The sequence below is a fragment of the Phaseolus vulgaris genome, chromosome 8 (assembly GCF_051622355.1).
Source record: "Phaseolus vulgaris cultivar YP4 chromosome 8, ASM5162235v1, whole genome shotgun sequence".
NCBI classification, from domain to species: Eukaryota; Viridiplantae; Streptophyta; class Magnoliopsida; order Fabales; family Fabaceae; genus Phaseolus; species Phaseolus vulgaris.
This window is the reverse complement of record NC_143505.1, coordinates 56109915-56121226: the sequence shown is the minus strand read 5'-3', so window position 1 is coordinate 56121226 and position 11312 is coordinate 56109915. Positions and strand designations below refer to the sequence as shown.

The 11312-nt window shown below is 36.3% G+C and overlaps 1 protein-coding gene and 1 pseudogene across 1 annotated transcript; one reads left to right on the top strand and one right to left on the bottom strand.

Moving 5' to 3' along the window:
- Positions 1-2862: 2862 nt before the first annotated feature.
- LOC137823339 (sorting nexin 2B) lies at positions 2863-10659 on the top strand. The gene is made up of 5 exons (XM_068628429.2): positions 2863-4367; positions 5314-5523; positions 5687-5947; positions 10212-10298; positions 10401-10659. Exons 1-5 carry the CDS (start codon positions 3438-3440, stop codon positions 10479-10481), a joined length of 1569 nt encoding a protein of 522 aa, XP_068484530.1. The 5' UTR covers positions 2863-3437; the 3' UTR covers positions 10482-10659.
- Positions 6862-7601, bottom strand: LOC150025675 (secreted RxLR effector protein 161 pseudogene; annotated as a pseudogene).
- Positions 10660-11312: the final 653 nt, after the last annotated feature.

Genomic DNA, 11312 nt, shown 5'->3' with positions numbered 1-11312 from the left:
AGCATGAATATGATTCTTATTTATAGAGACGAGTTCAACATATGAAGTGTTGGACACAGTTAACAAATACACTACTAAGTCTCTTATTAGTCTGAAATATGATCTTTAACCAAGTGTGTTAATCTTTTGGTTAGGTGAAAGGTAATTTTAGGAAATGTGGTGAAGACGTCTTCTATTTTGATGTAGCTTGGCATATCTCGGCCATATATTACAGCTTGTGTTGGTATATTTAGGCCAATAGTTTTGTTTGATTCAAGTGGCTATTGATAGGAAAGAAACTAGCATTATTTAAAATTAGAGAATGGTATGCCATTAGGTACCAAATAAAATATAGGGTGGATTATTAACACGATTTGATTGAGTCCAACTAGAATTTAGTTAGTTAGATACTCATGAAAAATGCAACTTGAGATCGAGTATTAAATTAGGTGGCCTATCTCACGATATTTCAAACGTGGATGGATGATCAACGACAGTTATAACACAGCACAAACCTGTCATACTCAAGCATACGTACTTCAATTGAATGTACAATTATCAATAAGAATAATCACTGTGACGAACATTTTCATGGCTCGATCACCATAGTGCCACATGTGAAACAAACTAGTAGACACTTTCTCAGATGTTTGACCATATGATGGAGGATTTGGTTTCCCTAATGATCTGTTTGTTATATAACGTATTATGATAATTAGTAACCAATTCAAAAAAAAGAAAACTAGTTTCTTCTACATAATGGTGAAAAAATGCATTAGAACGTGGCAAAGTGCATGTATATAGAAACATATGCATATTACTGGTTCTCCTGCATAAGTTATATACACAAGATACAGTAATTATACGATCCCATTGATGATATCTTATAGTTGCATCCATGAGTTAGCTGCTGTGGACCCCCTCTTAAGGATGAAAACCTTCTATACATAAATGACATCTCAAACAACATGTTAAAGGTTGGACAAGTCTATTTTAGAATCCAATGAGATGCAAATTATATAAAATCTTAGATCTGAAGGAAGATAGATTTTTCCTCTATTGACTTAGTATTGTACAGTAATTGAGTTGATATGATGGCTACATTTGAGTGGATGATAAAAACATGCATCTAGCCAAGGAGATCCTAAACATTGTTTTGGTCTGTCACAACACAAAACAAAACCGTTAGATGCTGAGAATGAAAGCATGTCAACATGTGACAAAGCTTAACACGATCGAGATGGGAAAGCAATGACCAATCGGATAGGTGAACAAGAAATAAAGAAAGAACATCATATATGAAGGTTGGTAGAGTTTGTTGCTGACTTTTCTCATATTCTTGTGTTGGAAAAAAAAAGGAAGTACTTGACAAGTTGTTACACAGACCGTGAAAGAAAGCTGAGAATTGACACGAGAGCAGAAACCAATTCCTTGTCAAAGTTTTCTGGTGCTTGGTCTCTCTCGCAAGACCTTTTTATTTGTCTGGTAAAATAACTATTTCCTAGCTAGCCACTTTACATCAATTCTTGTTTGGGTTTTGATTTCTTGGGTTTTCGTTTTCATGGTTAGTTATAAGTGGGTACGAACTTTAGCAAATTTCCAGAATAATTAGAGAGAACAAGGAAATTAAACTAAACAGCAAATTAATCCATCAATTCTGAGAAACGTGTCTTTACCAGAAGTGGGGCATTCTTAAAAACCACGCTGAAAATGACATGTTTCCTTTGTTGTAAAATGCACATGTTACTGTAGTCCTTGCAAGTTCATCCAACTCACTAATGCTGTATGAACTTTTATGTGCATGTTCCATGTGTGACGCATCCATTTTATGTGCATGAACTAATGGGGAAAATTTGCATAGATTGTATCATACCTGAAGGAGTTAAAGTAAATTGTTGAAATTGAAATACTTTATTCATGAATATTATGAATGAAAGAGTAAAAGCAGAAAAGTGAAGTCCTTATGAACACTGGTTTACATGAAAAACAGAAGGGGTGAAACATGACTGAGGGATATTTGCACACATATCTCATAAGAGGAAGATTTGGCCTTGTTAACCATAACCACTAGTCCACACCAATGACTTGTTTTTCTCACAAAATTGACATGCAGAAACAGAATCACTTACCAAAGAGGAAACTTATTACAGTGGTAACAAGAAGACAAGTGTTTCATTTCAAATCGGCATTAATTAAAGCAAAAACATCTTCACATGTTAATTGTCCATGATAAATGTAGTACCAATTTTCTTTCTAAGATTCTCTAATGAAAATGCCACCCTAATTATTACAATCATTAAGAGGAACACACAGCACAATGATAATGCTATATTTAGTCCTATCAATAATGACACCCCCAATAAATATAGCAGAATTAATAGTAAAAAAATTTATACAAGAAGACCAGATTAGAATGCATTATGCGTATAATTTAATTAGCTAAGCTGATTCAATCGCTAACCATATATGATTCATTAGCATGTTTGCCTTCACACAAAATTAACAGTATTATTAATTTTTTTTATTAAAACTATAAATTCTTTTTTATACTAAAAGGTAAAATATGTAAATTATCCTTAACTATCTATTTACTCATTCTGTTCTATAAAATGTACATTCTACAGTGCTAATTGATGCGAGAAACTTTATTACATATAACATGCAGGATTGGAAATATTCTCGTCAAATTTTATGTAAAAGAAGAGAAAATTAAAAGAACACTGGAGTGAGTTTTAAATATTTTTCACAAAACATTTAATTGAACACTTTTACATTTATTACATGTGACATTTATGAATGGATGAAAATGTAAAAAGAATAAATTAAAGTTTAAAATAATGACACTCTAAAGAGAAAGTTTAAACTAACTATATATTATATAGTCTGTTAACAAGATGATATGAGTAAGATTTACATAAAAGGTTGGTTATATGAAAAACGGAATGTGCAGAGAACTCTTCCATCGATCTTCGAATCTAATCTCTGAAGAACTTTGTGATGTTTAGTGAAGAATGGAAGTAATTTAAAACAGAAAAGTGAAAACAAAAATTGAGCAGAGGAGAAAACAAAAATTGAGCAGAGAAGAAGACAAAAGGAAATAGAACAATTGTGATTTACATGAATAAGATTCTGTGAGGGTGGAAAGAAACACTGCAGCAAGTTTTGGGTTTTGAAGAAAGCACTTATTTCTAAGGGGTTCGTTTGGCTTCTTCTGCATCAAACCAGGACATGCGTCACAAACAAGATAAACGCGTTTCGCATGCTTGTTAGGTTTGGTGGCACTGGAACCCATTTCTTGGCCCCATCCCTATCCTATTTTTCTTACGCGAGTTGACTCACCTACAACCCCGAGTCATAACTCGTTCACTCCTCCATCACACTCTCACTCTCCTTCTTCTTCACCCTTCCCTCGCTATGATTTCGAATCGCTACGAAACCTCATAACCGGATCCTCGAAAATGATGAGTCACGATTCCAACGACGAACAGCATCAGATTATGCACGCCTCGCAAGACGACGAAGTAATGGAGTCGCTGATCCTCGACGACGACGGCGACGACTACGTCCACCGCCAGAGCCACCGCCCTACGCCTCCGCAAAGCCCTAATTCCCCTTTCAACTCGTTCCTCGACCCTCCCTCCTACGCCGACGCGATCTTCACCTCCTTCGATTCCAACGGCCACGACCAAGCCATTGACAGAACCCCCGCCCGATCTGGCTGCGATGACTACCTCCACATCGCCGTCACCGATCCTCAGAAGGAGCAGGACCTCGCGACCTCCCTCGTCCCCGGCTCTGCCACCTTCTACACCTACCTCATCACCACACGCTCCAATTTTCCCGAGTTCGGCGGCGAAGGCACCGAATTCTCCGTCCGACGGAGGTTCCGCGACGTTGTGACGCTCGCCGACCGGCTGTCGGAGACCTACCGTGGGCTCTTCATCCCCGTGAGGCCGGACAAGAGCTCTGTGGAGAGCCAGGTGATGCAGAAGCAGGAGTTCGTGGAGCAGCGGCGTGTGGCGCTGGAGAAGTACCTCAGGAAGCTGGCGGCGCACCCAGTGATCGGGCGAAGCGAGGAGCTGAGGGTGTTTCTCGAGGCAAAGGGGCGGCTTCCGCTGGCGAGGACCACCGATGTCGCATCGCGGATGCTTGACGGCGCAGTGAGGCTACCGAGGCAGCTGTTTGGGGGAGAGGCGGAGGTGGGTGAGGTGACGCAGCCGGCCAAGGGCGGGAGGGACTTGCTCAGGATTTTCAAGGAGTTGAAGCAGTCTGTTACCAATGATTGGGGTGGGAGCAAGCCCTTGGTTGTGGAGGAGGATAAGGAGTTTATGGAGAGGAAGGATAAGTTGGTGGACTTTGAGCACCATCTTAGCAATGTCTCTCAGCAGGTTTTGTGTTTCTCTGGTTTTTGGCTTTAATGGTTGTTAGTTCACATTATGGTGCATTTGGATAGTGAGCTTAACCGAGTGCTTACTTAGTAGGTATTGGTTCATTATAACCTTCCTTGTTTGTTGGTATGGAGTATCTAGGCAATCAACATAACTAAGTTCTTATTCGATAAGTTCATTATACATAGGATTAACTGCGTGCATTTGGGTAATGAGCTTAACTATGTGCTTATTAAGTAAGTTCATTATAAGCTTTTGGCTTTCGTGTTCATTAGTTGACTGTGGTGCATTTTGGGTAATCAGCTTAACTAATTGCTTCTTCAATAAGTTCATTATATATAATATCAGCCAACTGCATTTGGGTAATAAGCTTAACTAAGTACTTCTTAAGTTCTTTATAAGCTTTTGGCTACCATGTTTGTTAGTAGTTGACTATGTTGTATCTGGGCATTGAGCTTGAGTAAGTGGTTGTTCAATAAGTTCATTCAATAAGTTTACAAAGATAAGCTTTTGTGAGTAGTCAAATTATTGAAGGAAGTTAAAGAGTTTGTAAGAAGGTTTAAGTTGCTTTTGAGGTTATCAGCGTGGCCAAATGGGCAAATACCTTCTTAGGCACTTAACTATAAGATATGTTTAATCATGTTCCATAAAAGCACTTCCAAATACACTTGCAATGCATGTTTTGGATTAGCTTACTCTGGGGGAAATAATAGCTCTCTTAGTTACTTCTTGAAATAGCTTTAAAATATTTATCGTCAGTTGGTCGAATAGAAAACATTCCTCTTAAAGTGTCTGTGATTATTGGATTTGGATGTTGTTTAAAATATGCTCCTTTATCAAATTGACTTACCAGGTGCATTTTTGTTTATGGAACTGAATAAAAAGTGTTGTTTTTTCTTCTTTGATCTCTGAGCTTGATTTTGTTTATCTGCATTGACACCTACAGGCTGAATCCCTTGTCAAGTTTCAGCAAGACATGGGTGAAACAGTGGGTGAACTAGGACTGGCTTTTGTAAAGCTAACTAAATTTGAGACAGAAGAAGCCATATTTGAGTCTCAAAGGGTACGAGCCGCTGACATGAAAAATGTGGCAACTGCGGCTGTTAAAGCTAGCAGGTTATATAGAGAGCTGAATACACAGACAATCAAACATTTGGCAAGTACAAATATTCTTGCGACTCATGATAGAACCTTTTAGCTTATTAAAAATCTATGGTGGTAAACTGGCAAATATCTTGATGATAGATGCTTTAACCTCCTGATATAATAATCCCTAACTCATTTCTGTTGTTGTGAGTAATATCTTCTTTATGTTGCAGGATAAACTACATGAATACCTTGGGACAATGCTAGCTGTCAACAATGCATTTTCTGACAGATCAAGTGCATTGTTGACTGTTCAAACACTCTCATCAGAACTAGCTTCTTTACAATCGCGGGTGGAAAAGCTTGAGGTTGCTTCATCCAAAATATTTGGTGGAGACAAGTCTAGGTTGCGGAAAATTGAAGAGTTAAACGAAGCCATTAGAGTTACTGAGAATGCTAAAATTTGTGCAGACAGAGAGTATGAACGAATCAAGGTAACATTTTACAACCTTTTGTTGGGTTGTCCTCTCCCTTGTTTAGCATGTATAACTCTGAATTAGCCGTACTCTTGAAACTATGAGCTATTATCTCCCTGCATATTAACTCATTTTCACTTTCAGAATTGACTTTTTCATATTTTCTTTGGCATACTATTACATTGTATGCCTCCTCCATATTTGTCATGTATTAAAGAATATTATCTTTATTTGCTTTCATCTCATGTGTGCAGTTATATAAACGGGTAATACATTGTGGGAAAATTTACGTGATACAATTAAATTATCATAAATGATCTTAATATCACTCACTTTGCTTTGATGATAATTTTGGCCTGCTACAAATATATTTTCACTTGATTTTCTTGATACTTCAAATGCAAGTAAGTTTGTAACCATATTTTGATGCACTTATAATTGTTTTGTTGAGGTCTGCTTCAATTAAAAATTTCAATCAATTCAATAGCAAATTTGGTTACGGTTTCAAATTTGATTTCTAGATCTATTGCCATTTTAGTATGGTAATCTAAAGGTTTATTTCTAGATCAGACTTTTATCATTGAAGTAGTGAAGCAAAGAAAGGAAAGCCAATGTTATGTTGTTTAGTGCATCGAAATCTGACATTGGACACAAAGTAGACCATTCAATTCAAACATATATTCTATGCTATAGCTTCAAAGTTAATCAATAAGTTCCCTAGTGAGATGAATACAAAATTATAGAAAATGAATTAGAGAGCTTGATTCCCCTCTCTTGGGTTCTCTTGTTTATAATGATATTGGATGTTCAAATACAATGAATGAGAGAAAAGAGAAAAGAATAAGAAAGGTCTCACCTAGAAACTAGATACAACACAAAGCACATAGCAACTTTTCAATAAAGTCAAGATTACCTATTCTAACACTCCCCCCTCAAGCTGAAGGATACAACTTGGAATACAGAAATTCAATTCAACGTCCTCTTAAGGATTTTGTTAGCATATTTGCAAGTTGATCATTGAATCCGACAAACTCAATACATATTTCTTTGGACAACAACTTTTCCTGAACAAAATGACAATTTATTTCTATGTGTTTAGTCCTCTTGTGGAATACTGGACTGGAAGCAATGTGGAGAGCAGCTTGGTTATCACAATACATCTTCATTTGTTAGACTTCACAAAAATCTAATTATTGAAGGACCTGTTTTACCTATACAAGCTCACAAGTGAGAGATGTCATTGCCTTATACTAGGCTTCACGAGTTGATCGGGCAACTACATTTTGTTTCTTGCTTTTCCAAGAGATAATTTTTCTTTGGTGAAAACACAATATCCTGTTGTAGAGCGTCTATATATTGGAGAACCTGCCCAATCAACATCACAATATCCTGAGGTATTCCCTTTGTCTTCATAAAATAGATCTTGTCCTGAAGCCTTTTTGAGGTATCTTAGAATACGGATGACAACATTCCAATGATCAATACAAGGATTTTGCATGAACTGACTTACAACACCAACCACAATAGACAAATTTGGTCTAGTAATTGTAAGATAGATAATTTTTCCAACCAGTCTTCTATATCTTTCAGGATCAGAGAAAACTTCTACCTGTTCTACCATTAATTTCTGATATGGGTTCATAGGACAATCCACTGGTTTACCATCAATCATACTTGTTTCTTTTAGGATGTTTAAATAATATTTCCTTTGAGAAATTAGAACACCTTCTTTTGATCGGGTTACTTCAATGCCCAAAAAATAGATATCATTTATATGTAGTTATATACTATTAGGGAAATGCAATAACCATACATGTCATTCTTGCACTAAATCAGCACAATTAGAAGTAGTACATGATTGTAGAGGCCAAAAATCACAGGGCTTAAATTGTGGTATCATAGGTGAGACTTCCAAGATATTTGGTCTGAAAATGATTGGACAAGTGTTCTGTTAATTTAGATATTCTAGCAACGTCATTCTTTGCAAATGACTATATCATCAACATACACTATTAAGTACACACATTTTCCAAGGTAGGTATGATGATAAAAAGCAGAATAATGTCTCATTGCGTTTCAGCGCAAAGGTTTGAATATGTGGCTGAATTTTCCAAACCAAGTACATGGAGATTGCTTGAGACCACATAGAGAAAGAGACGCAGTTTACAAACCAGACTAGACTCTCCCTGGGCAAAAAAACCCAGGAGTTTGCTCCATGTAGAGCTCTTCCTCAAGATCGCCATGCAAAAACACATTTTTAATATCTAATTGATGAAGAGGCCAATGATGAATGGTTGTCAGGGCAAGAAAAATTCTAACAATAGTCATTTTGGCTATCAGATAGAAAGTTTCATTGTTTTGAGCGCATATATTTGAGTATATCCTTTTGCCACAAATCGAGCTTTGAGGCGGTCAACTTCACCATTATGTCTGACTCTAATGGCATACACCAACGATAGCCAACTGTATTCTTTCCAGATGAACAGGAACTAACTCCTATGTACCATTATGTTCAAGGATTTGCATTTCAATAATTATGGCTTGTCATCCAACATGATTAGATAAGCTTGTCTTGTGATAAAAATGGCGCTACAAAAAGGTAACCACGACTGCTTGAGGGGAAGTACCTTGGAAAAACCTTGCACTTGAATGGTAGATTGTTAAGAGTCCAAGTATGAATTTGGTCTTACATTGAGTAGGAATGAACTACATGAGCAATATATTAGAAAGAAGACCCACAAACCCATTACCTTAAGGTTTTGGGTTGGAGGTAGTGTCTTGGTCTCTAATATGTAATGCTTGTAACTCATCAGTGTCAAATTTCCCCGAAATTTCCCCTTGCAAGAACCCAACATCTAAAAATAAAAACCAGTTCAAACTAATATCATATGATTTGCTAGTTTGACCTGTTCATCTGTTTTTTCTCTCTAGTTCACTTTTCCTTACCTCTGGCTTTTGCTTTATTGGTTAAACAAACTGAAAACTTGATAAATAATTCACCGGGTTTTCAGATTGAAAGTAAATCTATAAACTTGGTTTCATTGGGAATAAAATTGTATTGATTTATGAGTAAAGTTTGTATATATCAAAATTTGCTTTAATAGTATAATTTGTTATAATGTTACCTTCATCTGATATTTTGTTTTGGAGAAACTATTAGCATAAGCATCCTCTGAAAATTGAAGATTCAGCTCTTCAATTTTGCTAATTTTGGCTCTACAGAACAGTAGATTCCGAATCACATGATTCACTTGACCCGAAACACTAGTTCATCTGTTGTTATTCTCTCTTATGGTAGTTATTGTATTCTGCTTCTTTGTTTTCTGCAATCACCAAAAAAATCTGGGTTGTTTCAATGGAATTGTACCGTTGGTCTTGGGTGACTAGGTTGAGTGATGTAACATGATTGGATCGTCCTTTAGACGATTTACATGTAAAGCTATGATCGTTGTTCCCCGGGCGTCATCCCTCCATTTTACATGGACAATTAAGTAAATCAGCCCGTGGGAGACCGGATGATTGGTATGGATCGTCTCTCGGGAGATCGGTCCTTGGGAGATCCGGTATTGTGGATTGGCCCGTGGGAGATCAACCCTTGGGAGACTTGGTAATGTGGATCAGTTTCTGGGAGACCTCACTCAATCTCAACTATATTCGTGAAATAACAACCCACTAGTACACCGAGATTCTAGCAAAGACTCGCAACTGATCTCTAGAATATAGCCATCCATTTTCACTATTAAGTAGAATTTGGTGGTGATTCCAAATTTTATTCAAGGCTTGAATTGTCTATAAAAGGAACAACATTAAAAGTAAAAGGGAAACTCATTTATGCCTCGTTCACGTATACGTACAAAAAAGTCATTGTACTTAATACAAGTACCCAAAAACACCTTTGAACCAGAACAGGAACAAAGGGAAAATTTGAGTCACATCAAATGAGAGAGGACTATTGAATCCACGTGGAGTAAAATTTTCACCGTCTAGTTTTCATTTTTGTTGAGTTCCATATATCAGGGATGGTCTTCTCATCTTTTGTCAAAATAGGTTATAGTTTTTCAGCTTTTTGCAACTTGTTCCATTATATGTGTTTTTCTGTTATCCATATAGATTAAGATGTGATTTCCTTACGTGTTCTTCATATTTAGTTTAAAATTGTATTTCTATTAAGAAAAACAAAACAAAACATCCATTAAAATGTTCATGAAATATCGTTGGGAAGTCTTTATCTATCATGGAATATTGTGTCTAGATTTCACTTATGACTGTTGAATGTTTGCAGGAGAATAATAGGAGCGAGCTTGAAAGAATTGACCAAGAGAGGAACAGCGACTTCCTAAGCATGCTTCGAGGGTTTGTTGTCAATCAAGTAAAGTTCATTTATCTTATAGGTTCTGTTAGCTGTGAACGTTTGGATGCCGTTTATCTTGTGGTTCAGAAAAGTAGCTAATTCACTTCATCCATTTTACAGTCAGGCTATGCGGAGAAGATGGCAGCTGTGTGGGAGAAGCTTGCGGAAGAAACAGCTGCTAACTCAAGAGACATCAGCTAATATGCGCTTGGCTGTAAATTCTGTTTTCGCCTTTTTTATGCAGTGCTTATAGATTTTGGTTTCATTAATTTAATCTTATGTAGTTACATTACTTTAGTTTTAACCCTAGAGTTGTTGTATATGCATATATCCCTTTTTTTTTACCGACGACATTCAAGATATGAATGTGCTTTAACTACTCAGAGTTGTACATTTCTTGTTATTAATTTTTTTGTGAACGCAGTTGAGTATCTAACCCCTAATTGGTTTCCTTTTTTATGTGGTAATTATATATATTTTTGTTTCATTAATTTCCTATATTCGTTGGTAGTTTCATATTACGAACTTGGTTCATTTGGTGGAAAGGAATGGAAATAGAGATGGCGATGGTTTTTTTTTTATTTGAGAGAAAGTGGAAGAAAAGTTGACTTCTTCCAAATTTACTTCCCCTTCAATTTTAATTCTAGTTTTTTTTTTCTCTTCTCTTGCTTTCACTGGGCATTAGTTTTCTTAGAATTATAAAAGCTTATATTATTTTATTTTCATGTTATAAATATTTTTGTTGTGAATGTATTATTAACTTACTATCTAACTTAAAAGGCGTTGTGTTCTTAAAATCCATTTAGGACTGATGGTGTTATTAAACTCAATTTAATATCCTTGTTTCAAAGGATGTGTGTGATTTTGATTTTTCACTGGTGTTATTAACTTAAATGCGTGTATTGTTGAAATCCATTTAAGAGAGGTGGTGTTACCTAATTTAATCTCCTTTTTTCACAGGATGTTTGTTTGTGCTTTTGATTTTCACCGCTGCAACTGTGACGAAATAGAAGAATTTAACGCGAAAGAGTT

Coding starts and splice junctions, on each gene's coding strand:
- LOC137823339 (XM_068628429.2), top strand. CDS start 3,438: ATGATGAGTCACGATTCCAACGACGAACAGCATCAGATTATGCACGCC. Junction 4,368..5,313: donor TTAGCAATGTCTCTCAGCAG/GTTTTGTGTTTC, acceptor TGACACCTACAG/GCTGAATCCCTTGTCAAGTT. Junction 5,948..10,211: donor GAGAGTATGAACGAATCAAG/GTAACATTTTAC, acceptor GAATGTTTGCAG/GAGAATAATAGGAGCGAGCT.